The sequence below is a fragment of the Siphateles boraxobius genome, unplaced genomic scaffold (assembly GCF_051911475.1).
Source record: "Siphateles boraxobius isolate OS27281-9 unplaced genomic scaffold, OSU_SipBor_1 99, whole genome shotgun sequence".
Lineage (NCBI taxonomy): Eukaryota > Metazoa > Chordata > Actinopteri > Cypriniformes > Leuciscidae > Siphateles > Siphateles boraxobius.
Window position 1 is genome coordinate 681,706 of NW_027509229.1, and position 25,795 is coordinate 707,500.

At 40.3% G+C, this 25,795-nt stretch overlaps 1 protein-coding gene across 4 annotated transcripts in view; it reads left to right on the plus strand.

Moving 5' to 3' along the window:
- LOC143733367 (IQ motif and SEC7 domain-containing protein 1-like) overlaps positions 1-25,795 on the plus strand; it is a 136,089-nt gene that overhangs the window by 34,066 nt on the left and 76,228 nt on the right. The window contains exon 1 of one of the 4 annotated variants that reach the window (XM_077225063.1): positions 12,288-12,398. The exons of the other annotated variants lie outside the window; for them this stretch is intronic. Coding sequence (XP_077081178.1) covers positions 12,325-12,398 — 74 coding nt within the window. The 5' untranslated portion in view covers positions 12,288-12,324. Of the gene's footprint in view, positions 1-12,287; positions 12,399-25,795 lie in introns of those variants that run through there. 4 annotated transcript variants of the gene reach the window in all.

Below are 25,795 nucleotides of genomic sequence, written 5' to 3' on the forward strand. Positions count from 1 at the left end.
CTGCTTGAACTTTTAATTCATCCATTTTTACTTCATGGTGACTTATGTGGTAGCCTAGGAACGTGGTTTGATTAACATGGAATTCACATTTTTCTGCTTTGACATAGAGCTGATTTTCGAGTAATCGAGAAAGGACGGTTTTAACATGGTTGATATGCTCTGCCTCAGACTTGGAGTAGATGAGAATGTCGTCAATATAGGCAACCACAAACTGGTTGAGAAGGTCCTGGAAGATTTCATTGATGAATGACTGGAAGATGGCGGGTGAGTTGGCCATCCCATACAGTATAAATTGGGTACTCATAGTTCCCCCTGGTGGTGAGAAAAGCAGTCTTCCATTCATCACCTTCTCTTATCCCAATTAAGTTGTAGGCACTTCTTAGGTCCAGTTTAGTGAAAATGGTGGCTTCTCGCAGCTGTTCTAGGGCAGAGGGTACTAAAGGAAGGGGATAACGAAATTTGACAGTCACATTATTTAGTCCTCTGTAATCGATGCAGGGTCTTAGTCCTCCATCCTTCTTTTCAACAAAGAAGAACCCTGCAGCTGCTGGAGATGTAGATGGACAAATAAAACCTGAGTTCAGAGCCTCTTCAATATAGTCTTCCATTGCTTGACTTTCGGTACGGGAGAGAGGGTAAACTTTGCTTTTGGGAGGCATGGCATTGGGAAGCAGATCAATAGCACAGTCCCAGGGTCGGTGTGGTGGTAGCTGTGCGGCCTTGGTTTTGCTAAAGACTTCAGAAAGATTGTAGTAATAGGCGGGTATGTTCACAGTCTTGAGGGTATCTGGACTTTCAATGCTGGTTGTGAGACATGGTTGGGGTGCAGTGGGGAAGCAGTGATTTTGACAAAATGTGGACCAATGAGTTAGCTCACCATGATACCAGGAAATGTCAGGGTCGTGAATAGATAGCCAGGGATGATCTCGAATTTGGGAGAATCAACGATATACAATGTGATAGACTCTTGATGCAGCAAACCAACATTAAGTGTGAGAGTTTTTGTTTGATGAGTGATCTCCTCTCCAATGAGTGTGTCATCGATGGCCTTGATTTTGATAGGTGGGGAACATGGTTGCATGGGGATGTTATACAATGTCCTTATTTATCAAATTCAGAGCAGCTCCAGAGTCAATCATCGCTGTTAATTCAAGAACAAATGTGTCAGTCCTGAGAGTAATGGGTAAAGTAAATGATTTGTTACTGAGTAAGGAGAAATGTTCGATATTTACCCTGGGAACAGCTTGGGACTTGTGTGGACATCCTAGACTGCGATGGCCTGCTTCACCACAGTAAAAGCATAACTGATGTTGCCGACGCCTCTCCCTTTCCCCTTCAGAAAGTCAGGAGACGTTGAGTTGCATCGGTTCATCGTGATTGCGTGCCTCGATAGTGACTGGAATCTGTGAATTGCCCTGATTTCCCTTGCTGCCCTTGCGTTTCGGAGCTTGTCTCATGAGGTTATCAATTTTAATGGCAAGATTGACAAATTCAGAAAAAGAGGAATTCTCTCCTTTAAAAGCTAGTTCGGTTTGCAGTTCCGTGTTGAGACTACGGCGAAACATGGCTTTTAAAGCAATATCATTCCAACCACTCTGTGCAGCCAGTGTCCTGAATTCAATAGCATATTCAGCAGCGGTGCGGTTACCTTGTGTGATGTTAATGATTTGTGTTGACACATCTTTGCCTCCGGCGGGGTATTCAAACACTTCACGGAGTTGCTGGATGAAATAATCCACTGAATATCTGAACCGTGAATCAGAGTCCCAAACTGCTGCAGCCCAGTCGATAGCTCTCCCCGTTAGCAACGTCATTAAAAATGCACATTTCTTCTCCTCTGATTCGAATTTATCCCCTTGATGATCAAAGTACAGTCTGATTTGACGAATGAAGCCTTTACAAGTCAAGTCAAGTCATCCTCATTTATATAGCGCTTTTAACAATGTAGATTGTTTCAAAGCAGCTTTACAGAGATAAACATATAATTTAAGGTAACAGAGATTGGTTTGGTTTTATAGTGGCTCTTGAAAAATGTTTTTTCCAGCTAAAGTTAGTTTTGATTGATTCACTTCCGTCTAAATGATCATTTGTTATTAAATTAGGGGCCGCTAAGACGACACCGTTCTCTCTAAACAGACTTTAAACGTGAACCTGTGATAGACGCTGATGGCGTTCACATGCGCATTAAGAATTGATTCTATAGTTATGTGCGTTTGAATATATGTGCGCAGGTTTGTAATTCCTTACAAAACATGCCTAAACAAACTACTTGTCTATAAATTTTGATGCAGAATTTTTATTTTATCTTATCACTTTGGGTAGGTACGCGAACCGAAAAATTCCACAACGCTTTATCTGTAGAGTGGTATAGGGATCCTCCATAGGGAGAGGCTAGTTGGCACTTCAGCACTGCATTGTCATCGGGTCCAGGCGAAAGTCCTTCGTCAGATCTGGAAACGGCCTGGATCCAGCAGGCTGCGGGAAAACCTCGGGATAAACAAAGACACTAAAATTAGCGTAGATGCCATTCTTCTTATGATGTAACGAGTACATCAGGATTTGAGGGAAGTGTTCCCAGTTCCGGCTGACCTAATCTAAGCAGCCTAATATTGAATTATAGAAGTCTATAGAGTGTTATGTGAATGCTAGGTCAAAGAGATGTGTTTTTAGTCTAGCTTTGAACTGACAGACTGTGTCTGCTTCCCGGACAATGTTAGGAAGATTGTTCCAAAGTTTTGGTGCTAAATAGGAAAAGGATCTACCGCCAGCAGTCGATTTATATATTCTAGGTATTATCAACTGGCCGGAGTTTTGAGATCGCAATAGACGTGAAGGACTATAATGCGTTAAGAGCTCGCTCAAGTACTGGGGAGCTAAACCATTTAGTGCTTTGTAAGTAATCAGCAATATTTTAAAATTTATACGATGTTTAATAGGGAGCCAATGCAGTGTTGACAGAACCGGGCTAATATGGTCATACTTCCTGGTTCTGGTAAGAACTCTAGCGGCTGCGTTTTGAACTAGCTGTAGTTTGTTTATTAAGCGTGCAGGGCAACCACCCAGTAGAGCATTACAATAATCTAGCCTTGATGTCATGAACGCATGAACTAGTTGTTCCGCATTTGTCAATGAGAGCATATGAGAGCATATGTAATTTAGATATATTTTTAAGATGGAAAAATGCGTTTTTACAGGCACTAGACACGTGACTTTCAAATGAAAGATTGGTATCAAAGAGCACACCCAGGTTCCTAACTGACAACGAAGACTTAACAGAGCAGCCATCAAGTGTTAGACGGTATTCTAGGTTATTACGTGTGGAAGTTTTTTGTCCAATAATTAGAATCTCTGTTTTTTCAGAATTTAGTAGTAGGAAATTACTAGTCATCCAATTTTTGATATCAACTATGCATTCTGATAATTTTGTGAATTGGTGAGTTTCGTTAGGTTTGGAAGAAATATAGAGCCGAGTATCATCAGCATAACAGTGAAAGCTAATTCCATGTTTCCTAATGATATCTCCTAAAGGTAGCATGTACAGAGTGAACAGCAGCGGTCCTAGTACTGAGCCTTGTGGTACGCCATACTGAACTTGTGATCGATAAGACATCTCTTCTTTACTGCTACAAACTGATAACGGTCAGATAAATATGATTTAAACCATGCTAATGCAATTCCACTAATGCCAACATAGTTTTCTAGTCTATTTAAGAGAATGTTGTGGTCAATGGTGTCAAATGCAGCACTAAGATCAAGTAACACTAATAGAGAGATACAACCACGATCGGATGATAAGAGCAAATCATTTGTGACTCTAATGAGAGCTGTCTCAGTACTATGGTGCGGTCTAAATCCTGACTGGAAATCCTCGCAGATACCATTTCTTTTAAGAAAGGAACACAGTTGTGAGGATACTGCCTTTTCTAGTCTCTTTGACAGAAAAGGTAAATTCGAGATCGGCCTGTAATTGACTAATTCTGTAGGATCAAGTTGCGTTTTTTTAACAAGCGGTTTAATCATAGCCAGCTTAAAGGTTTTTGGTAGGTATCCTAGAGACAAAGATGAATTAATGATGTTAAGAAGAGGATCTATGACTTCTGGAAGCATCTCTTTCAGTAGTTTAGTCGGTATAGAGTCTAACATACATGTTGTCGATTTAGATGAATTAACGAGTTTGCAAAATTCTTCCTCTCCTATGGCAACAAATGAATCAAATTTTACCTCGGGGAGACTATAATGCACTCCCTGATGTGATGCTGTAGTAGACGGTTGCATAATTATAATTTTGTCCCTAATATTATCAATCTTATAAGTGAAGAAGTTCATAAAGTCATTACTGCTGTGTTTCTTGGAAACTTCTGGGCTTGAAGCTTTCTTTTTCGTCAGTGTAGCCACTTTTTCAAATAAATACCTTGGATTATGTTTATTTTCTTTTAATAGGGTTGAAAAATAAGCAGATCTAGCAGCTTTTAAAGCCTCTCTGTAAGCAATCGAGCTCTCCTTCCATGAAATCCGAAATACCTCTAGTTTTGTTTTCTTCCAGTTGCCATTTTTCTGGCTGCTCTCTTAAGGGCCCGGGTGTGCTCGTTGTACCACGGTGTTGGACTATTTTCTTTAATCTTCTTTAAGCGCAACGGAGCAACTGTATCTAAAGTGCTGGGAAGGAGAGAGTTAAAAGTTTCTGTTGCAATATCAAGTTCTTCTAAGCTTTCTGGGACGCTGAGACGATGAAACTGAATAGGAAGATTATTGATAAAGCAATCTTTAGTGGCAGAAGTGATAGGTCTAACATACTTGTAACACGGAGTTGGCTTTGCAGCCTTGGCTAAATGTAATTTACATGAGACTAGATAATGATCTGAGATGTCGTCGCTCTGCTGCAGAATTTCAACAGCATCAACATTGATTCCATGTGATAATATTAGATCTAGAGTATGATTACGACAATGAGTAGGTCCTGACACGTGTTGTCTAACTCCAATAGGGTTAAGAATGTCTTTAAATGCCAATCCCATTGCATCTTTTCCATTATCTACATGTATATTAAAATCACCAACAATTAGGACTTTATCTGCAGTCAATACTAATTCTGATAGAAAGTCAGTAAATTCTTTGATAAAATCTTTATGGTGCCCTGGTGGCCTGTAGACAGTTGCCAGCAGAATTCTCAAACTTGATTTATCGTTTATATTATATATTTTTACATTAAGCACCAACACTTCAAAAGAAATATATTTTAAACTAGATTTTTTAGTGGTTTTGAAAATATTACTATAAATTACAGCAACACCTCCCCCTTTGCCTTTCAGGCGAGGTTCATGTTTATAACAGGAATCATGGGGGGTGGACGTGGACTCATTTAAAGTAATGAATCGTCTGTTTTTAGCCAGGTTTCTGTCATACACAGCACATCTAGGTTATAATCTGAAATCATATCATTAACTATGAGTGCTTTTGAAGTAAGGGATCGAATATTCAGCAACCCAAGCTTTATCGTTTGCTCATCTGTATTATATCTATTTTTTATTTGTTGAATATCAATTACATTTTTAACCTTAGATCGGTTTGGACGTTTTTTGGATTTCCAAATTCGGGGAACAGACACAGTCTCTATATGATGATATCTAGGTGAAAGAGCCTCTATGTGATGGGATTTATCTGACCTTGGTGACGCGAGGCCGCTAAACGGAAACAGCTAATTGTTACACTTGCAAGACAGCAGTACAGACACTGTGCCAAGTCTTTTTCCAGTCTGTGAGGCAGGGCCGTGCAGAGACATTTTTAGGGGCAGTGGCCTAAACCAAAAAAAAGGGGCACTAAGGGGGCGGTAGCTTGTTAGCACAAATTATTCAGTTATTACAAAATATACAATTAAAAGAGAAGACAGCACATGCTCAAATACATTTTAGACTATATCAGGAGAATACTCTAACCAGGGGTGTTATTCATACCATTTTGTCTACTGAGTGTGCCAACAATAGAAAATTTAGTTATTGGTATTAGATCTGATCGAGAGTACAATAATTTGATTAGACAAGCAGCTAATTCTAAGAACGTAGATATGTTGTACAAGTTGTTAGCACTAGTAGAAGACCAAGAGCAAAACATTACTGACATTAATAAAAAAAAAAAATAAAGAATAATTTTGCAGATTCAACCACTGTCTTGCATAGCCTATCTGTTAGTGCGACAGCTTTCGTGATGCTTTTACACTGGGCTCGTTTGCTGCGGTCCGAGGCCGAGCGCGATTGTTCCCGGCGCCCCCCCCCCCCAACGTTGGTCTGGTTTCACACTCACCTTGATTCTATCGAACTCTGGTGTGTTTGCGTGCATCTTACGTCATTGCAAACGTGCACGGCGCATGACAGAAAACACGACGCGGGTCAATATATTGTGTTTTTTATTAATTTGGTGCTATTATGCACAGCTGAGTAAACAGCACAGGTTTACTGTGTCTTCCCGCTGTTTGCAAATGGACTCTTTTGAGGAGACAATGGATTTCCAATTAATTTGTTGCCCTGATTGCACTTACTATGCGCGAATACACTGCAGACTCACTCTTGCTCGTGTCCAAGGTAAATCTTCATCCCTAACGTGTGTTTTGTTTTAACTAACTTCCTGAACAAGTGCGCACCCGAGTCCGTGTTGCTTTCACATGCACGCGAACCGCAGCACAGTTCGGGAGCAAACGAACTCAGACCACCTCCTCCAGGCAGTCTCGGTTTCGGTACCCCAGTGCGCACCCGGGTCCACATGACAGCGTTCACATTAGCGATATTTCATGCAAACCGTGCCCCGTTCCAAACTAAACTGCCAGTGTGAAAGGGTCATCAGTTTCAAGAGAGTGCCGCGCAGACAAAAATACTGTGAGTGATGCTGCGGAGCGAGCGGGAAAACCTGGAGCGGATTATGTTACCAGAATCAGTAAGTATGACTATATTAGCACCGTTCTGTCAAGAACTTTAGCTGCTGCGTTTTCGACAAGCTGTAGTTTGTTTATTAAGCGTGCAGGGCAACCACCCAGTAGAGCATTACAATAATCTAGCCTTGATGTCATGTGCATGAACTAAGTTTTCTGTAGGGGTGATCTGATTGATTGGTTACCAATCGCTATCCAAAAAAATGCATGTGTAACAGTATATTGGAACTGTCTTCTTCGTCATAGCGTGTGTCCTGCGTTAGCGAAGGGTCCGCTTGTTCACATGCCTTTCGGACTTAGCTCAATCAAGGGCATTACCAGAGGCGATATGGACTGAGCGCGTGTACTCTGCTAGGCGATCGAGACAACGATTGCATAGAGAGAGGACTTAAAAACTGCTAGATCTGCTTATTTTTCAACCCTATTAGAAGAAAATAAACAAAACCCTAGGTATTTATTTTAAACTAAATTAGCGAAAAATAAAACTTCAACCCCAGATGTTTCCAAGCAGCACAACAATAATGACTTTATGATCATCTTTACTTACAAGATTGATAATATCAGGGAGAAAATTATAACTATGCAACCATCTACTACAGTATCGCATCAGACAGTGCATTGTAGTCTCACTGATGAAAAATTCGATTCATTCATTGCTATAGGAGAGGAAGAATTTTCTAAACTCGTTAAATCATCTAAATCGACATGTATGTTAGACCCTATACCAACTAAACTACTGAAAGAGATGCTTCCAGAGGTCATAGATCCTCTTCTTAATATCATTCATTTCATAGTTTAAAGGGTAACTAAACCCCTGGTCAGAGCCTGACTCCACCCACTGGCAATATTTGAAATATTGGAAAAGTGGGCAGAGCCCAGTGCAGGGGGGCGTGCACCTGAGAAGCATCTGTCTGTATAGAACTTGCCTATGTCACCAACAACCCCTTACGTCACAAACCACCCCAAACATCCAGTAGGAAAATTCAACTGCAGTAGCCACCGTTCAACCTGAAGAGGGCAGCACTCAGACGTTTTTACACCATATATTGTAGAATTAAAACACTTTATACACAAATGTCAAAAAAGATACTCGAATCGATGACCAGCATTTATGAAGCTCCATTCTTACAGATCATTAACTAAAAAAAGTTGGTTTAGGGTTTAGTTACCCTTTAAGCTGGCTATGATTAAACCGCTTGTTAAAAAAACGCAACTTGACGCAACTACTAAAAAAACGCAACTACAGAATAAGTCAATTACAGGTCTCGAATCGACCTTTTCTGTCAAAGATACTAGAAAAGGCAGTATCCTCACAACTGTGTTCCTTTCTAGAAAGAAATGGTATCTGCGAGGATTTCCAGCCAGGATTTAGACCGTATCATAGTTCTGAGACAGCTCTGATTAGAGTCACAAATGATTTGCTTTTATCATCGGATCGTGGTTGTATCTCTCTGTTAGTGTTACTCGATCTTAGTTCTGCATTTGACACTATTGACCACAACATTCTTTTAAATAGACTCAAAAATTATGTTGCCATTAGTGGAATTGCACACTTATCTGACCGTTATCAGTTTATAGCAGTAAATGAAGAGATGTCTTATCGATCACAAGTTCATTATGGCGTACCACAAGGCTCAGTACTAGGACCGCTGCTGTTCACTCTGTACATGCTACCCTTAGGAGATATCATTAGGAAGCAAGGCATTAGTTTTCACTGTTATGCTGATGATACTCTATATTTCTTCACTCCTTGACGAAACTTACCAATTCACCAAATTAACAGAATGCATAGCTGATATAAAAAACTGGATGACTAGTGTAAGGAACCTAGCTATATGAAATATTAATAATCAATAACAACTTGTTATGATTAATTATGAATATTTGGGTCAGTTAATTGGATTAACTTGACATGGCTAAATTAATATTACAATCAATTAATCAGTTCGTCCAACGAACTATATATATATATATATATATATATATATATATATATATATATATGTGTATATGTGCCTATGTGCCTTCGGACATCTTAGTTCATAACGCAGTCGAGTCGGTCTGAGTCGGTCTGGGGTCCGCACTCCATACACTCCATACACTTGCACTTGTCGTTTGAGCCCACAATGGGCTTCGTCAGCTTGGAAGATGTCGTCGGTGAATAGAAGTGACCAGGGCTGAGATGATCCCTGGTGCACGCCGACGGTGATCGGGATTGGTTCGGACTGGCCGGCGGGTCATCGGATGACGCTGGTGGTGGTGCTGTAGAGGAGCTGGATGCCAGATGAGCCACGCGGTCATACGCCTTCTCGAGGTCTCCAGCAGCAGCCTGATGGCGTCGATCGCAGGAGTCCTGCTTCCTCTAACAAATCCGCACTGATTGGGACTGATGGTGATGATACTCTGGAGACGAGAGTCGATTACGCTCCCGAATATCTTCATGGCGTGGCAGAGCAGGCGGTAAGTGTTGCATTCACTGATGCATTCACCGGCGTCAAACTTTGCCTTTTCGATCCGGACCAGCTGGCAGCCCAGGCTGAGGGAGTGGCACCCTCGTTGATGATCTTATTGGATCCGTGTATATTGGATCCATGTATATATATATACACTTTAAGACTGTATATTGTCTTAAAGTGACAGCAATCACTGAGGGAGCTCTTGTAAAGTGCAGATGTAGGCTAAGCAACAGCTCCACCAGTGTACAGTGACACATTTAGGATTATTTACAAGTCATCACTTTTACCAATAATTGGCATAGAACTTCAAAAATATTTTGCTATGTTTCATATTTTTGTTAATGTAATTTTCAGTTGAAATGACTTAAACTTCCAAGTTGATTGTACTTAAAGGGTCATGAAACCCCCCTCTTTCAGCTCAGTCTAGCTCATAATATTTTTGAAAAATGCAACTTAAATGTGCGTGGATGGCTGTGAAAAGATGGGATGGAGTGGGTGTGGTGTGGCCTGGCAGGGGGGAGGGGGGAACTGTCATCAGCAGTGGCCCATGCATATCGACTGTCACTAAAAATCATTGGTAAAACCTGAGGAAATGCTAGATTTTTTTTATAGCTGGCAAAGTTAAAGTCTAATGAAATACACTGACCCTTTATTATTCTCCTTTCAAAAGTAACTGAATGCCCTGCTACATATATTAGCCTACAGTAATCGTAAATTTATTTTAAACATATTAATATACATGTCTAATTATAATGTCATTATAAAATATATATTTGTTTATATACACACTATAAATGCCTATATTTGAAAATAATTAATTTTCCGCTTAAATTTTTTTTCGTGCATAGCCTATAGATCTTCGCGCCCCCTGAACCCCAATGACACATATTTAATTACACGAATTAAGCATACAATTGATGTATTATTGAAATATCTAAAATTTGAATAACGAGCGCTTATATAACAAAAGGCAAGTAAAATGACCAGGGTTACATTTTAGACACACACATACCTATGAAGGGATAGACAAGTCCTCGGGTCTTGGTACTGCATTACTCGCAAGACGTAACTTGCATGGGTCGTCAACAAGGTCGAAGTCCACCATTCTCCAGTTCTCGAAGCTCTCTCGGGTAAAATGTTTGCGGCACACGTACAGATTAGATGTGTCCGTGGTTGATGGCCAACACACTGCCCGGAGCCAGAGTCTAGCCCTGGCAGCATCGCGGGGAAACATATTCAACCAACTTTGACTTTTGCTCCACGAAAACAAACACTTGCGTCCCATGATTGTCTCTCTCCTCTACTACGCGATGAGAGAGCGATGAGTCACGTCACAGCCTGCGATGAAGATTTTAAACCCGGAAGACGAAAATAGTGGAAAAAAACTAAAATTTAACCATTTTCACCCTACTATTAAATCTATCAGATGCTAAAATTGTCTTCCATGGTGTTCAACACACATACCTCTGTTAAAATCTCAGAAAATTTGGTTTAGGGTTTCATGACCCTTTAAAGGCAGCAACTTAATCTAATAGTCTGTCTTTACATTGCTTTAATGCGTTACTATTAAACGTGTCATATTTCTGTCCAGTGCAGAGTGAATCCAGCATTTATATGTAGATATACATATAAATATATAAAACATATAAAAACATTTAGTTTTATTCACTAGATTATATAGGCCAGGGGTGGCCTGTGTCGGTCCAGGAGAGTTTTGCTCAAACCCTGATAATAACTCCGCTGCCTGTATCTTTCCAGTAACCCTGAGGACCTTGATTAGCTTGTTCGGGTGTGTTTGGTTAGGGTTGGAGCAAATCTCTGCAAGACTGTGGCTCTCCAGATCTGACATTGGCCACCCCTGATATATAGGCATAGCCTCAGAAGCGAGCCAAGTCTTCTCCCTTCACAATCACTAAATGCTGTCGCTTTGTCAGTTCATCGCTATCTCATAAAGTTCCATTATAATCAATGAAGCTGCCAACAATGCAAATTAAATCTGTTACTTACACCGTGTCTACACTGTTTGTTAATGAGAGGTTTCTGAGCCTGCATAACTCACCCCGGATTAAAAAAGGTGAGACTCTGACTAACTTAAACACCTCTGATTAGCCACTGCGTTCAACAGATCAAAAACTATGTCAGTGATTGACTACATTGCTCACCGCTGCAAAAACACGTTGTAAATAGATACATTTGATGTTCTCCAGAGTGCAAACACAAATACTCACTGAAGTGTTTGCCAAATCTGTTTCGCCAATATATTATTACAGTATCAACTGAGGGTGCACTTGATTACCCCTGTGGAACCAGGCCCCGCCCCTTTTATTTGAGGCAGGAATTATTTAAATGAGGAATATGAGGCGTTTTAGGGAGTTCAGAAACAGTGACACTGATATAGAGAATATCTCCCGCTGGAGGGACTTTGTAACTTTGCAGAGCTTTTTCATGCTCAAACAGCAACATTACACACTAAAGACAGATGAAGATGTAAAAAAGCAAAATAGGCCCCTGTTGTCAATGCTGTTTCATTTCTCAGATCAGAAACACACTCTCTTATCCTCTTGACCTCCGGCTGCTGATGTTGATGCTCTATTGCGTGTGTGTGTGTAATGGGCTCTGGGTTCAGGAGCTCTCACCTCCTGTTTCCATGGAGACCAGAGAGCCAATCAGCGTCCGTGGATGCGGACTGTACTAAAGCCTGCAGATGGAGGAGGCAGAGCATGTCTTACACACGAAGAAATCTCACATGTGTGCATCCGTATCCACACACACACACACACACACACACACACACACACACACACACACACCTCGACAGCATTTGTAATCCTGTCCGTGCTCTGCTTCGTGTCAATGCACGCTCCCCACATCATGTAACACCGCGCATCCTGCTTCGGGCTGATGCGCGTGTGACGTCACGGGCCACGAACGCAGCGCTGTTCCACCTGAATGAGCGAGAGTACGCGCTCACGGCACACGAGCACTCGCAGAGCCGCGGCCATGGCGCACAGACTCAGCATGATGTGAGTAAATCATTACTTCCGCATGTGTTTTTACCACAGTGCACCTGTGTTGACGGCGCGTCGAGTCGTGTGTGTTATGTTGAGGCTTTGTGATGGGCTTGCAAATGTGCGTGTGTGATTAAGGACTGACGTAATGATGGAGAAGCTGTTGTGGTCATTAAGTGAGCAGGATAATGTGCTGTTGTTGCAGTGAATGGCAGTGATAGTGATAGCACTGAGGTGTTTTCAAGCGTCAAGCAAACCACCCTGTGTGTCTGTGTGTGTGTGTGTGTGTTTCGATGGAGTTGATGTGCATTATGACGCAATTGCACAGTCACATGCTTCTAGCACAATGTGCTGCTATAAACTGTGCGGTTTGATGTATTTATCCTTCATGTGCAGGACTCAGTCTGGCCATTCGTCCTAAATATAATTGCAGACATTATTTTAAAGCATTATATCTTTCCTTTTGCTGTTTATTTCTATGCCCTTGCTCTTTTATAAAGCGCAACAGAATACAAGCATCTGAAAAGTGCATCAGTGAGTGCGTTTGTGTTTGTTTGACCCTCTCAAGGTGACCGAGGTTAAACTGAAGCACACATTAGCACTAGTTCATGGTCTTAAGGGAATTTACACTGAGTTTGAGGAGATTTACTGCTGTCCTGCTTCTACTGCTCAGTGCCGACTGTTTACTGCTGGATATTTATTGTTGTTGTTGATGTTGTTGTTGCAATAAGCATGCAGTATTTGAAGTGTGCACTAATAAGCGTTTCCTTTAGTAGTATGCTTCATTAAATGACCTCATCACATCCTATTTGTAATTAAGCCAGTGGCATCCAGTTCTTGCTATAATCAGAAATATATGTATTTTGTTATTGTGTGTACATGCACTTGTAGGGCTTCACAATATGGTCAAACTATCAATCTAAATATAGTAACAATAAGGCTAATATTAAATTAAATAAAAAAATACTTAATGGAAAACATAAGAAATATGACTATTGTAATATTTCACTGTAAAATAAAATCATTTATTTGCGTTCTGATACATTTGCATCCAGCCATATCACTGAAGGAGTCATTGTACTGACGGGATGCTGAAATGGCTAAACAGTTAAACCAGTGTCACACACCGTGACCAAACCATTATATTTCACTGTGAGTTTAAAGACTTCATGAAACCACTAAACGTGCACAGTTCTGCCCTGTGGGGACGTGCTTCCTCTTGACTGCTGGGACAACAAGCAATGCCCTGCTGACAAGCCCAGCCCAGCATATATATAGCATGCGTTACATGTGGGTCCAGGCTGGTTTGAGGTGGTTTAATGGTGGTCTAGCTGCTAGTCATGCTGTTCTCAATCAAAACTGTGAATTTAAAAGGACCATAATAGAGCCAGTACCAAAGAAAAAGACCACTGTTTTGTCCTCATTTAACTTGTAATGTAACGCCATCACATTTTTTATATCTTTTAGAAACGCTAATAATGAGTTGGTAGAATTTCTTAATGGTAAGTTGAGTGTCATTGGCAAAACAATGGAAATTGCTTCCTAAAAATGCTACCAATTGGAGCAAATCCAGATAAAAGAGAGTAGGACCGAGGACAGAACCTTGGGGAACCCCCTGTCTGTTGATACCCTGCCGAAAAATACAGCAGAAACCAGCATGAACTCCATGTTGGTCCAGGCTGGTTTATGCTGATTTATGCTGGTTAGAGCTGGTCTAGTGCTGGTCTAGCTGGTGGACCTAGTCGTGCTGTTCTCAATCAAAACTGATCTGGTATAGCTGGTCCACAGGCACTCCTGCAAACCAGCGCTTCTTCTACCGGGTAGCCTTCATTTTATGTTATATTAGCCGCATTATTTGTAAGGCTGTAACATACATGAACATTATTTGCCAACTGATATTTCTAGCTAGAAATAGGTGGCCAAGATGATGTCATGAATGTTTTTGTATGTTTTTTGTTTTTTGTGGAAGAGAAAAATATTTTTGATGTTTAAATCTGCTCGGGGGAAAAAAGGGTTGTGCTGCAATAAGAAGCAATAATGTGTGACAAACACTGGAACATTTGTGCACTTTTCCTGTTACGTCCATGTAAGCATTGCCTGCAGTGACTAAAGCAGTGCATCTGTGACCGAAGCAGTGACGCTGTGTGTGTGACGGCAGTCTGGTGCAGAGTTACATAAGACCTGAGCACTCATGGAGAAATCAACATCTCCACCTGTCATTTATTCATCGATGTCAGGCATATTTCTGTACATGAAACCGTTTCAAAAAGATGAGAGATTTATAATGTTGCAAAAGTGTACCTTAATTCCCCTGACAGCAAACCATTGTATTTTCCGCTGTCTAAACGTGTGGCCTGACCCCTGTCTCAGAATGAATGTGTATTTGAATCCTCATAGCTACGCAGTGCTCAGGGTAATGCAGGACATCAGGAAGCTGAAGTGTGTTTGTAGTGTTGAGTCGATGGCGGCGGGTGTCTGACGTGTTTGTTTCTCCTTGTGTCGTAGGTATGTAAATGCTTTGCACCAGTACTGCTGTCCTGCGCCGTGTGGCTCTAAGCCGCTCGCTGTACCTGCTCCTCTCTCTGAGTGCAGGTAAGAGGCGCTCTAGGCCAAACCTGACAGACTGACTGCTGCTCATCACACGCAACTGCGCTAGAGAAACCTCACGTGATATCCATGTTTAAGTCAAGTTAAAGGCATTTCATCAACTTGTTTCATATTTTGGTCTGTTTTATCTTGCGTTCATGCCATGTTGTAATTACCGTGAATTCGAGATGACAACACGTGACATTCGTGAACACACCCTAATTTTAAAGGTTTTTAATGTATAATACAACTTTTCAACACTAATAATGTTGGCTAGCTTGATCTTAGATCAAATCTATTTCATTTAAGGGTATAAATCATACATTGTTGTTGAAGAGCTTTAAATCTTTGCTAAAACTTAACACCTTTGCTGTTAGTTCAAATAAAGGATATCTGTAGTGTCAGGACAATATTTTGAAATGTGATGTGCTTTTATTAGCATAGATGGTTTACTGTAATTCCAGTTCATGAGAATGATATTTGTTTGTTTCCATAATATCAAACTGCCAAACAAGGTAATAGAGTAACACGAAGACTTGAAATGACCTGCCAAATGATAGAAATTGCTTCAGTTTTTCACCAATGGAAATGTTAACATATTCATACATAAAATTACAATTCAAATATTTAAACCTACAAAACTGCAATAGTTTTTTGTTCTTATCTAAATCAAATCTGAATCATTGTGAATGGTTCAGTGTGTTTTTTTGTTTTTTGTTTTTTAGTTAGGTGTAAATCTCTTGTCCTGTTATTTACATCAGTTGATAGGTGATTGAAAGATTTATCTGATTTCAGTTTTAACATTAGTGATTGACTGCACAGAAGTGTGAACACACTTATGTCAACGAACACACTTGGCATTCATGTCAATTTAAGATGGTCAGCTTAAGTTGTAGAACGGGGCTGTCAATCTGGTTCATAAGTGAATTGAGCGTGAACAGGACGGGACATTGCGCTCCGAACAGGACCTGGCAACCACTGCGTAAACCTCTTTGCTTGGGGCTCAATCTGCTCCCTAGTTGAGCAGTCACTGTTGCCACAGGATTTACAGTTTAAAAATAACCACAATTTATGATAATTTATATTCATGGATGTTCTGCAGTTGTATATTTCATTAATTTTGTTTAATAGATTCCTTGAGGTTTTGAAGATTCTGCATTGTAGGCATTTAGCTGCTTTTTTAGAGATGTTTCACATGTCTGTTTTCTGTCCTATTAATCTCATTAACTGGAATTTCATTAACTTATTTTTTAAATTACAAAACACAATATGAATCGTGTGTTATTATAGACCAATTTGTTGTCAGTAACAGCTTGTCACACACAAAAGTGATGGCAAAAATAACTCAAGTAGTTATTCTCAAAGACTGCTGAAAACAGCCATTGTTTGAGTGCCCTGCATCTCACCATAACGTCTCAGGTTACGTACGTTACCCTGGTTCCCTGAACACGGAACTCGAGCTGCGTCGAGACGCTGTATCGGGAGCAGGACCCAATGAGATATATTTAGCAGTAGCTTCCACGCTGCCAGAAAATCTAAATAACGGCGAGCCGGCAGGGAACAACTGAACTGGCAGCTTTGCGCTCCGAAACATGAGGTGGCGGGGTTGGCAGAACGGCTCTTTGAGGACACCGAAGAGAAACGGGCACCGTATAATGAGGGGAATCCCCTTCTCCCCTAAGGCGACTGCTCTCAGAAGTCTGACGGCCTCGGCTGCGAATGCCACCCAGACCCCCCTGATTGTGGAGGAGCCCGATCAGCGACGCTTTGTTTCTGTTGCACTCTGTGCTGTGAGGACCTTGTAGACGGCCGAGACTGCTGCTGCCCAGCAGTCTCGGAGACCATAGATCGGCAAGGAAGAAATCGCTGGAACTCTGCTGCCTGTTTCTTTGCCTCCTGAAACCTCTCGACGACCGAGGTGACAGAGTTGCCAAAGAGGCCAGAAGGCGAGAGCGGAGCAGTCCAGCAAGACAGTTCTATCACGCATGTCAGATAGATGCCTCTCCGAAGAGACAAATCTGTAGCCCCACACGGTTCTTTAATTGTATCAGCGCTAACTTCCTCACTATCATCCAGGTACCTTAGCAGGTCAGCCTGATATACTTGCAGTATAGACATAGTGTGCAAGCATGCTGCAGCCTGACCTGCTACCGAATACGCTTTACACACCAGCGTCGATGTAGCTTTAAGAGGCTTGTAACGATGTAACGTCGGGATTTTAGTGACGATGATGACTTGGGGGAGAGATAGCGCGCAAGCGTCTCTTCAGCCCGAGGCCTCGTCACGTAGCCATGTTGTATCAGACTCATAATATTACTATAGTTTGAGGCCTGTGGGCTGAAGATACGATATGACATAGGTTTCTTCCACGAAGCGCCTATGACGTCTCGTCACACAATTGGACTGATTTCACATGTGCTTCAAGTAGCAATCACACAGGGGCGTTCCCACAGCGTCTCGACGCAGCTCTAGTTTCCTTGAAAAGGAACTATGCTAAACGCCTGCTTTTGATCATCGTCCCCATCTGCCGTAACGCTCAAATCCTATACTCCTGTATGGTAAACATTCAAAAATCATCTCCTGAAAAAGTCCTGACAAATTTGAGGCCAGATGCTATTGTCCCAGTGATGTAAGCATGAAAAACCATAGAAACTGTCAGATCTTTTCACTCCTGTCATGTTCAGTGGCGGCTGGCGGGGGACATTTTTGAGGAGGCTGGCATTTCATTGCGATTTGGCTAGTTACTTTTCTTGCATACAACATTTTGCCAGTTTTCTGCCATCATTTAGTGTACATGTGCTGAACGGTTGGTATTGGTCTATAATCATCAGAATCATGGATATGTAAAGCGTGCTTGAATGAGAAGTCAGATAATGTATGATTTAGGATGCCTAGACCAGTGGTTCTCAACTGATGGGTCATGACCCAAAATGAGTCCCAGAATAAATAAAATGCAACCAAAAAAAAAGGCTTATAAAGGAAGAGGAAACACCTCTCATATTTGTTATTGTTGATGTCCGTCTGACCAAACATGCATTTTGGCACATTATACAGCAAATGATACAGATGCCAACATGACATGCCTTCATCCTCCAAATCTACAAAAGGTAAAAACTTTTATGATAAAAAACAAAACTAAAAACACACACACACACACACACACACACACACACACACACACACACACACACACACACACACACACACACACACACACACACACACACAGTCTACATTAAATACAGGTACATTGCATTTGTTCTGAACAAAATTGTCAATTCTCTTATTTATTTATTCCTATGTCATGTTCAGTGGCAGGACATTTTTGAGGCGGCTGAGGTGGAAATTGATTGGGAATTGATTAAAGCAATATTAGACTTGGCTTTATCACAGTGTTTGTGATAAATACACTCCTATACGTGGATAATATAAAGTCTTGATAACTGACCACACCAATTTATGAATGGCCCTGTCATAAATATCCACTCGCTTTGAGCTCCTCCGGTAATTTGGATTCCATTGACATTTTGGCCAAACGGGAGAGTCGCTCTTCAGTTTTTGTTTTTAGTCTTTTTTATAATCTACACCTGCAAATACACTGAGGTTTAGCTTCTCTCATAACCAATGGAAGGCTTGCTTCAATGTGATAATGACAGCTAATTGGTTTTAGGAATGACAGATCAACGCTTTTGATTGTAATTGGTTATTGGTCAGTTTGTTACATATTCCCTGTGTGGATTGCTGGACTTTTATGTTGAAGTGTTTCCTGTTTCTTGTGCCATGTTTTGTAGTCTGTTTGTAGTCCTCAATAGGCCAAGCTCCGCAACTGTATAAACATTAAAGTCCAGGAATCCACACAGGGAATATGTAACAGTTTGCCTCCCTTCTGCCTTTTTTGGAAGCGTTTTTGACAGAAGTCTGTGACGTTGCATTATGTGAAAATCCATTCTGATTGGTCAGTTTAGTAATCGTTATGCTTTCAGCCTCCTCCGGCACTGCGTGTAAATCAATGTACCAATCGCCTGGTATCACGCATAAAAGAAAAATCAAAATAAAATATTACTCTTTATTATGGTCATCATATGGTAAGAAATTGATTACAATAAATGTTTATTATTGTTTACCTACGATCAGTTAAAATGTGGGTCATGAAGCACCACTGGCTGAGAACTGCTGGCCTAGAGTATGCTGTGTGTGTGTGTGTGTGTGTGTGTGTGTGTGTGTGTGTGTGTGTGTGTGTGTGTGTGTGTGTGTGTGTGTGTGTGTGTGTGTGTGTGTGTGTGTGTGTGTGTGTGTGTGTGTGTGTGTGTGTGTGTGTGTGTGTGTGTGTGTGTGTGTGTGTGTGTTTGCGTGCTGTTCTTATAGTGTGCTTCTCTCACAGGAACCATAATGTGCTGCATCAGTTCTGCTGTCCTCCATCTGGAAGTAGCAGTCCTTCGAGATAGCAGGAATAACATCTCCTGTCCTGCCAAGGATCTGTCCCATCTCACAAAGCGTTCTTCCAAAAGAGCTACATGCCCTCATCCGTCCGTCCGTCTCCTGCTGGAACAGTGTGTTCCTCTGGGGAATAAACATCACTGTGTAGGACAGATGGGAATCTTTGTGCAGTAGTTCATTTAAAAGTTCAGTCCGTGAACACTGGAAGAACACAACCATAGTGCTAGAACTGAACCATGCAGTTTAATGAGTGTTTAACCACAAACGTGTACCTCTAGTACAAAGATACAGAACTGAGTGTATTTTGGACAGTGTGGAAGAGTGAAAAAGCAGTTTCATTCAGTACTTGAGTTATGCATGACATGAGAAAGCAATATCCACCTAAATATCAATTACTGTATCACAACTGTATTTGCGTTGCCTGATATCAGTAGCTTATTGTCTTGAACATGTGACAGGATTCAAATTAAAAGTTTTGTTTTTGACCCTCTTGCATATCATTTTTCTTTTACATCTGTGCAAATTTATTTTCTTTTAATTCTTGAGTGATTTAATAAGGACTGTGTCATTCTGCTCAGTCTGGACTGCTTACTGTGTTTTTAGATATATACTCTTACACTCTAATATTGTAAAAATATTACCACTAAAACACTAAAACACTGCAGCCCCTGCTAACAAAAATATGTTCTAAGAATATTTTGATAAGTTTTAAAAAAGTTTTTTTTTTTTTGCGAATGTTAAGGGAACATTCCATTTCATCATTTTGCAAACATAATGGGAATGTTTTAGAATATTCAGAGAACATTCAAAAGTAAGTATAATATTTAAAAATTAAATTACTACTGACTACATATTATAGCTGGCAGTGTCACATGACCTACAGCAGGACATCAGCCATGTTGCCCAGAGGTTTGTGAATCTGACGGCTCCTCTCCCGTGGCCTCGTTGGATAGTGATGTCCACTGGATGCACATCTAAAAAATCAGTGTGTTTTTCACCTACTCCTTTTATAATTACTGTGTATTTGGACATGCTAGTCATTTTACATACTGCTTTTAGCTCAGCTTTATCTTCCATTTAGAGTACGAAGAATGAACAGAAATTAATATCAGCCGTGAACCCACAAAATTTGATTACAAAACTCCAATATGAATATATGATGAGATGATAACTAGATGCCAATCGCATGTGAAGTGATGAGGTCATGTGGCATACTGTTTGAAACATACTCCTGTTTTTATCGTTACATCATGCTTTAGGTATGTGTTGCATGCTGGGAGCTGCATGGGACGCTGGTTTGCTTCATGGACCAGCTACACCAGACCAGTTTTGATTGAGATCAGCATGACTAGGCTGGACCAACATGGACTTCATTCTGGTTAATGCTGTATTTTTCAGCAGGGTATCAACAGACAGCCAATCACGTGCCTCATATATTTACGCACTTTGAACCGACACTGAAACACCATGCGTTGTATAAACAATATTTTCAGCGTTTGAGGGGAAAGATGTAAATTGGGGTCTGAAAACATGTCAATTGAAGTGAGGATGAGTGTCTGTTTTATTTTTACCTTTATAGTTCGAAAAATGCATTCAGGAAAAAAGTTATTATGAGGAAGCGCAATGCATTTATGTAAACAGGTCACTTGATGCGTTTGCTCAATAACTAACCCAGGGGTTTATGAATGTACCAAGTGAAACTCAGGGTAAGTATAAGCAGTGTGAAGAGTGAAACAATATACCCCAGGATTGTGTTACCCAAGGTTTGGAATGACCCAGGGTTAACTATTTCAGGTGTGAAAATACCTTCTATTGCCTCTAGTGGACGACACAGACCATTACATCAAGATCTTGGCTCCATTCCAGTTCACATATTTCTAAGAATGAAAGTATGTTATGTGCTGATGCATACTTCATACATTTAACAGCAATTATGCTGTCCAGGAACCTTTGACATTCAACTTTCAATAAACTATGATTTGGAGGGATGGATCTTTATGCAAGATGGTGTATGGCAGGCCGCCTGTCTGGTTCATCGTTTGTTTGTGTTTTGTCATTATTTTGTTTAACTTTTTTAATTCAACACATTTCTTCACTTTTGACTTATGATTGGGTTCAGTTACTATTCATCAAACCAACTGTGCATGTATTCCCCAAGGTTCTGTCCTCGGTCCTACTCTCTTTTGTCTGTATTTGCTCCTGTTGGGTGGCATTTTTAGGAACCACTTTCCATTGTTTTTCATTGTACTTACCATTAAGGCATTCTACCAACTTATTATTAGCGTTCCTAAAAGATATAAAAAATTGGATGCCATTACATTTTTTAAAGTTAAATGAGGACAAAACAGAGGCCACTTTCTTTGGACAAGTAGATGGCTCTATTAAGGCCCTTTTAAATCATTGCTCGAAAATGACGGTAAGGGTTTAGGCTTTTTAATTGATGATCACTTAAAAATGGATAAGTAAAAAAACTGTGGTCCAGGCTTGTTTTTATCATTTGAGTCTTTTAATTAAAATTAAGCCTTTTCTACCAAATTCAGACTTTGAAAGAGTTTTTCAAACTTACATCCTTTCATGGTCAGATTTCTGTAACTCTGTATATATATATATATATATATATATATATATATATTAGATAGGGACAGATACAAAAAACATAGATAAACTTAAACAGTCATCTGATGTATGTGTCAGTGTTTTTAGCTAAAGCTAATTTACAATACTCGTCCCTTGTAGGGCTTTAAGTTAAAAATAAAAATACAGACTAACATTATTATGAATTAGATCAAAATAAGAGCAAAATACAAAATATGAGAGAGAGAGAGCACTATGCAAAAACTAAATATGAGAGCAATATTGTTCCTGAATTAGCCACAATTTAGATTTTTTTTTGAAGGTGGGTAATGTTGGACTACATTTCAAGTGGTCTGGGAGAGAATTCCATAATTCTGCACTTTTACTGAAAAGGCACTTTGAGCAAATGATGTTCTACAGAAGGGACACATACAATTGCCTTTTAACGCCGCTCGGGTCGTGGGTCTGGTAACACTTGGCTGTCTTGTTATTGTTTGCAAAGGGGTCGAGGAGCAGCGTTATTTAGGCATTTGAAGACCAATTTAACAAAGTGCAGGGAGATAAAAGTAGCAAAACTTAAAATCTTATATTTGCTTAGAATCTGGCAATGATGGTACCCTATTCTCTTCTTGTCCAGGATTTTCAAGGCTCGGTTATAAAGACACTCTATAGACTTTACTGATGGCTGGTGAGCTTGGGACCATGTGGTTAAGCCATACGATATGTGTGAGAAAATCACAGAATTTATAAAAATAAAAGCACAGTCAAGAGTCAAGCAGTTTCTTATCATCATAAAACAGCGCAAGTTGGCCTTAATGGTTTTACTGATTTTCTTGATATGACTTTTCAAATTCAACTGTTAGTCTTTAATTATTCCCAGATACTTCACTTCAGGTACTTTTTCAATAAGCTCCCCATTAATTTGTACATTCAATAGTTGTGTTAAAGGTAGTTTTTCAATGGAAAAACAGACAGAGTTTGTTTTTTTAGTGTTTAAAATTAAACAAGATAAGGCCAGCCAAGATGATATTTTGCCTAAGTTGGCATTTAGTTTATCAGCCACAGAAATACAGGTATTACCAGATGCATACACCACTGTGTCATCTGCATACATCTGTAGACCTATATCTGCACATGCATCTGGCAAATCATTAATGTAGAGACTGAAAAGAATAGGTCCCAAGACAGTGCCCTGAGGGATCCCTGTTTAAATTTTTGAGAAGTGTGGATCTCACATTATTAATATAATGTATAATGTACAATGTATAACACATTGTTCATGGCCTTTTAAATATGATTCAAACCAAGACAACGACTGTTTAGTTACATTGAACTTAGCTAATTTGGATTCGCTACTTGTAATGTACTGTATCAAATGCCTTTTTTAGATCTAGAAATACTACACCAACTACATTTCCCTTGTCAAGTGATTGTTTGATGTTTTCGGTTAATAAACAAACAGCAGATTCAGTAGAGCGGTTGTGCTCGAATCCAAATGGCAGAGGACTCAGATCATGGTTTGTCTCAAGATAGTGCATCAGTTGTTCTGAGACAATGTTCTCCAGGACTTTAGAAAAACTGGAAGAAAATAGGTCTATAATTACAGGACATTTTATCATCTCCAGATTTAAAAAGAGGTGTTACAAAAGCATGTTTCCACCCATCTGGGAATTGCCCAGATTAAATGGAAATATTAATAAGATTGGTGAGAGGCTGGACCAAAATGCTACTGTATTTTTTAAGAAGAGCTGTGTCTAGGTTACAAATATCTTTTGAGGTGGTGGTGTTTAGGTCCTGTATGGCTTTCAGAAGCGCTGTGTGATTGACCTCCCTGAGCTCCACGAGTTATCTTGGTCTTCAAGCAGGTGTATTGTTGTTAGGCCTATATCGTTCCTGCTTGGAAAGCTTGATGCAAGGTTATTAAGAGATTGTATGAACAAGTTATTGAATTCTTCTTCAACTCTTCAATTCTTGTTTTCACCCATTCTAAGTTCATATTTATTTCGGTGGCGGTACCCTTTGGATTTAGTAGGCTGTTTAGATGCTTCCAAATTATCTTGCCATTCCCTTCGGCCTCTGATAGAGCTGAATGTAATAATTTGATTTGGACATTGTGAGTTCTCTAACGACTTGGTTACGCAGACCTTTAAATTCGCTCTGCATCCCTAACAAAACTACAAACAGTGCTAAATGCTGCGGCGAGGTTTTTGAAGAGGGTAAGAAACACAAATCTATTGTTCTGGTATTAACCTCTTTATATTGGCTCCCAGTCCATTTTAGAATTAAATTTTAATTTGTATATAAATATTTAAATAATCAGCACCAGGTTAATCAGGTTCGCTTTTTTTTGGTGCTATATAAAAAAAACAAAAAAAACAAGACGATATTTGGGACACACTACTCGATCTCTATTTTGAATATATTGGGTGGATAGGTAGTGAACTGATATTCAGCCCTTCTTTATAATATCCTGGGGCCTCATTTATAAAAGAGTCCATAGAATCCCAACCAAAAGTGAACATACACCAGAACCAGTACGCCAGAGTTTTTTTATTTTTATTGGCCCTGATAGTATTGTGTGTGTATGTATGTTTTTATTGTATGTTGGTATTGTCTGTATTATTTTATGTTTCTGTTGACCTGCCAGGGGACTGCGGATGAAAATTAGCTTTTGGCTAAATCTGGTACAATGCATGAAATGGAAACATTTATGTTAAGAATTGTACATGGTCCCTTTATAAATAAATAAATTAAAAAATGTAAAAAGCAGAGAAAGGCGTACACAAAAAAAGATGTAGAATTATAAAACCTTACGTACGCACACCTGCATGCATTTTTCCCTTTATAATCCACAGTCTACCTGAGAATTTACGCACGTGGAAAAGTCTCACATACCGCCCTTTACACACACACATTCAATGCAGATCACCTCATGAATGGACATGCATATTAAAATGAGCCAGCTAATCTAGGGTTAACCCTCCACCCACCCTGAGATCATTATAAAATGGAAGTTGAGGTAATTCTATTGATGTATTTCTATTTTATCATTTAATTTCCTTCATCTGCTGTCAGTCCCTCAGCTCACCATCGGTGTCGCCAAACTGCTCCGTCTCCAAAATGTCCTCACGCACGGGTCAGAGTTTGTGTACAGGTGCGCAGATTTTCCTGTCAAGTTTGTTTTCATAAATCAGATCTTTTGTGTACGCCTCTTTCAGGGCCTGTTTTGTGCGGTTATAAATGAGGCCCCAGGTCCAATGATCTGAATAATGACCATTTTGAGGGTTACTTGAGCTTTACTGATGGGTCTAATGGGCACATAATGCTGGTTTAGTGTACCTATTACCTATAGTGTCTCTATTCACTGAAAGACTGCCCTGCTTCTCAATGCAGTAGAAGTAAAATACAGCGTGGTTTCTGTACATGACATCATAGCACTGAGGACGAGGGATCCCTCCCTCCACCAGGGTATCGCCAGCAAACCATTTGCAAGTTCAGTAGTGATGTTGTTGCCAGGCAACCGGCATTCAGCATGTACAGGTGCAGATCTGCTCATGGATGCCGTGGGTGAAGTGCACTCGCTGGGAACCGTTTAGGAGAATCCTTTATCGAGGAGCGCCTGTGCTCTGGAAGTTCCCTCATGTGCATCTGATCGACGCGGAGGTGTGTGAGTCTCTACTGTGCTCTATCGTGAACACACTGGTGCAGTGAGGCTGGATCTGGATCTGACCTGGTTTCCTGAGTGCCGTAGGAGCCTCTCGTGTGTGTGTTTGAGCTCGCGAGGATGCGTTGGGTTCTCGATGTTCGGCCCGTCA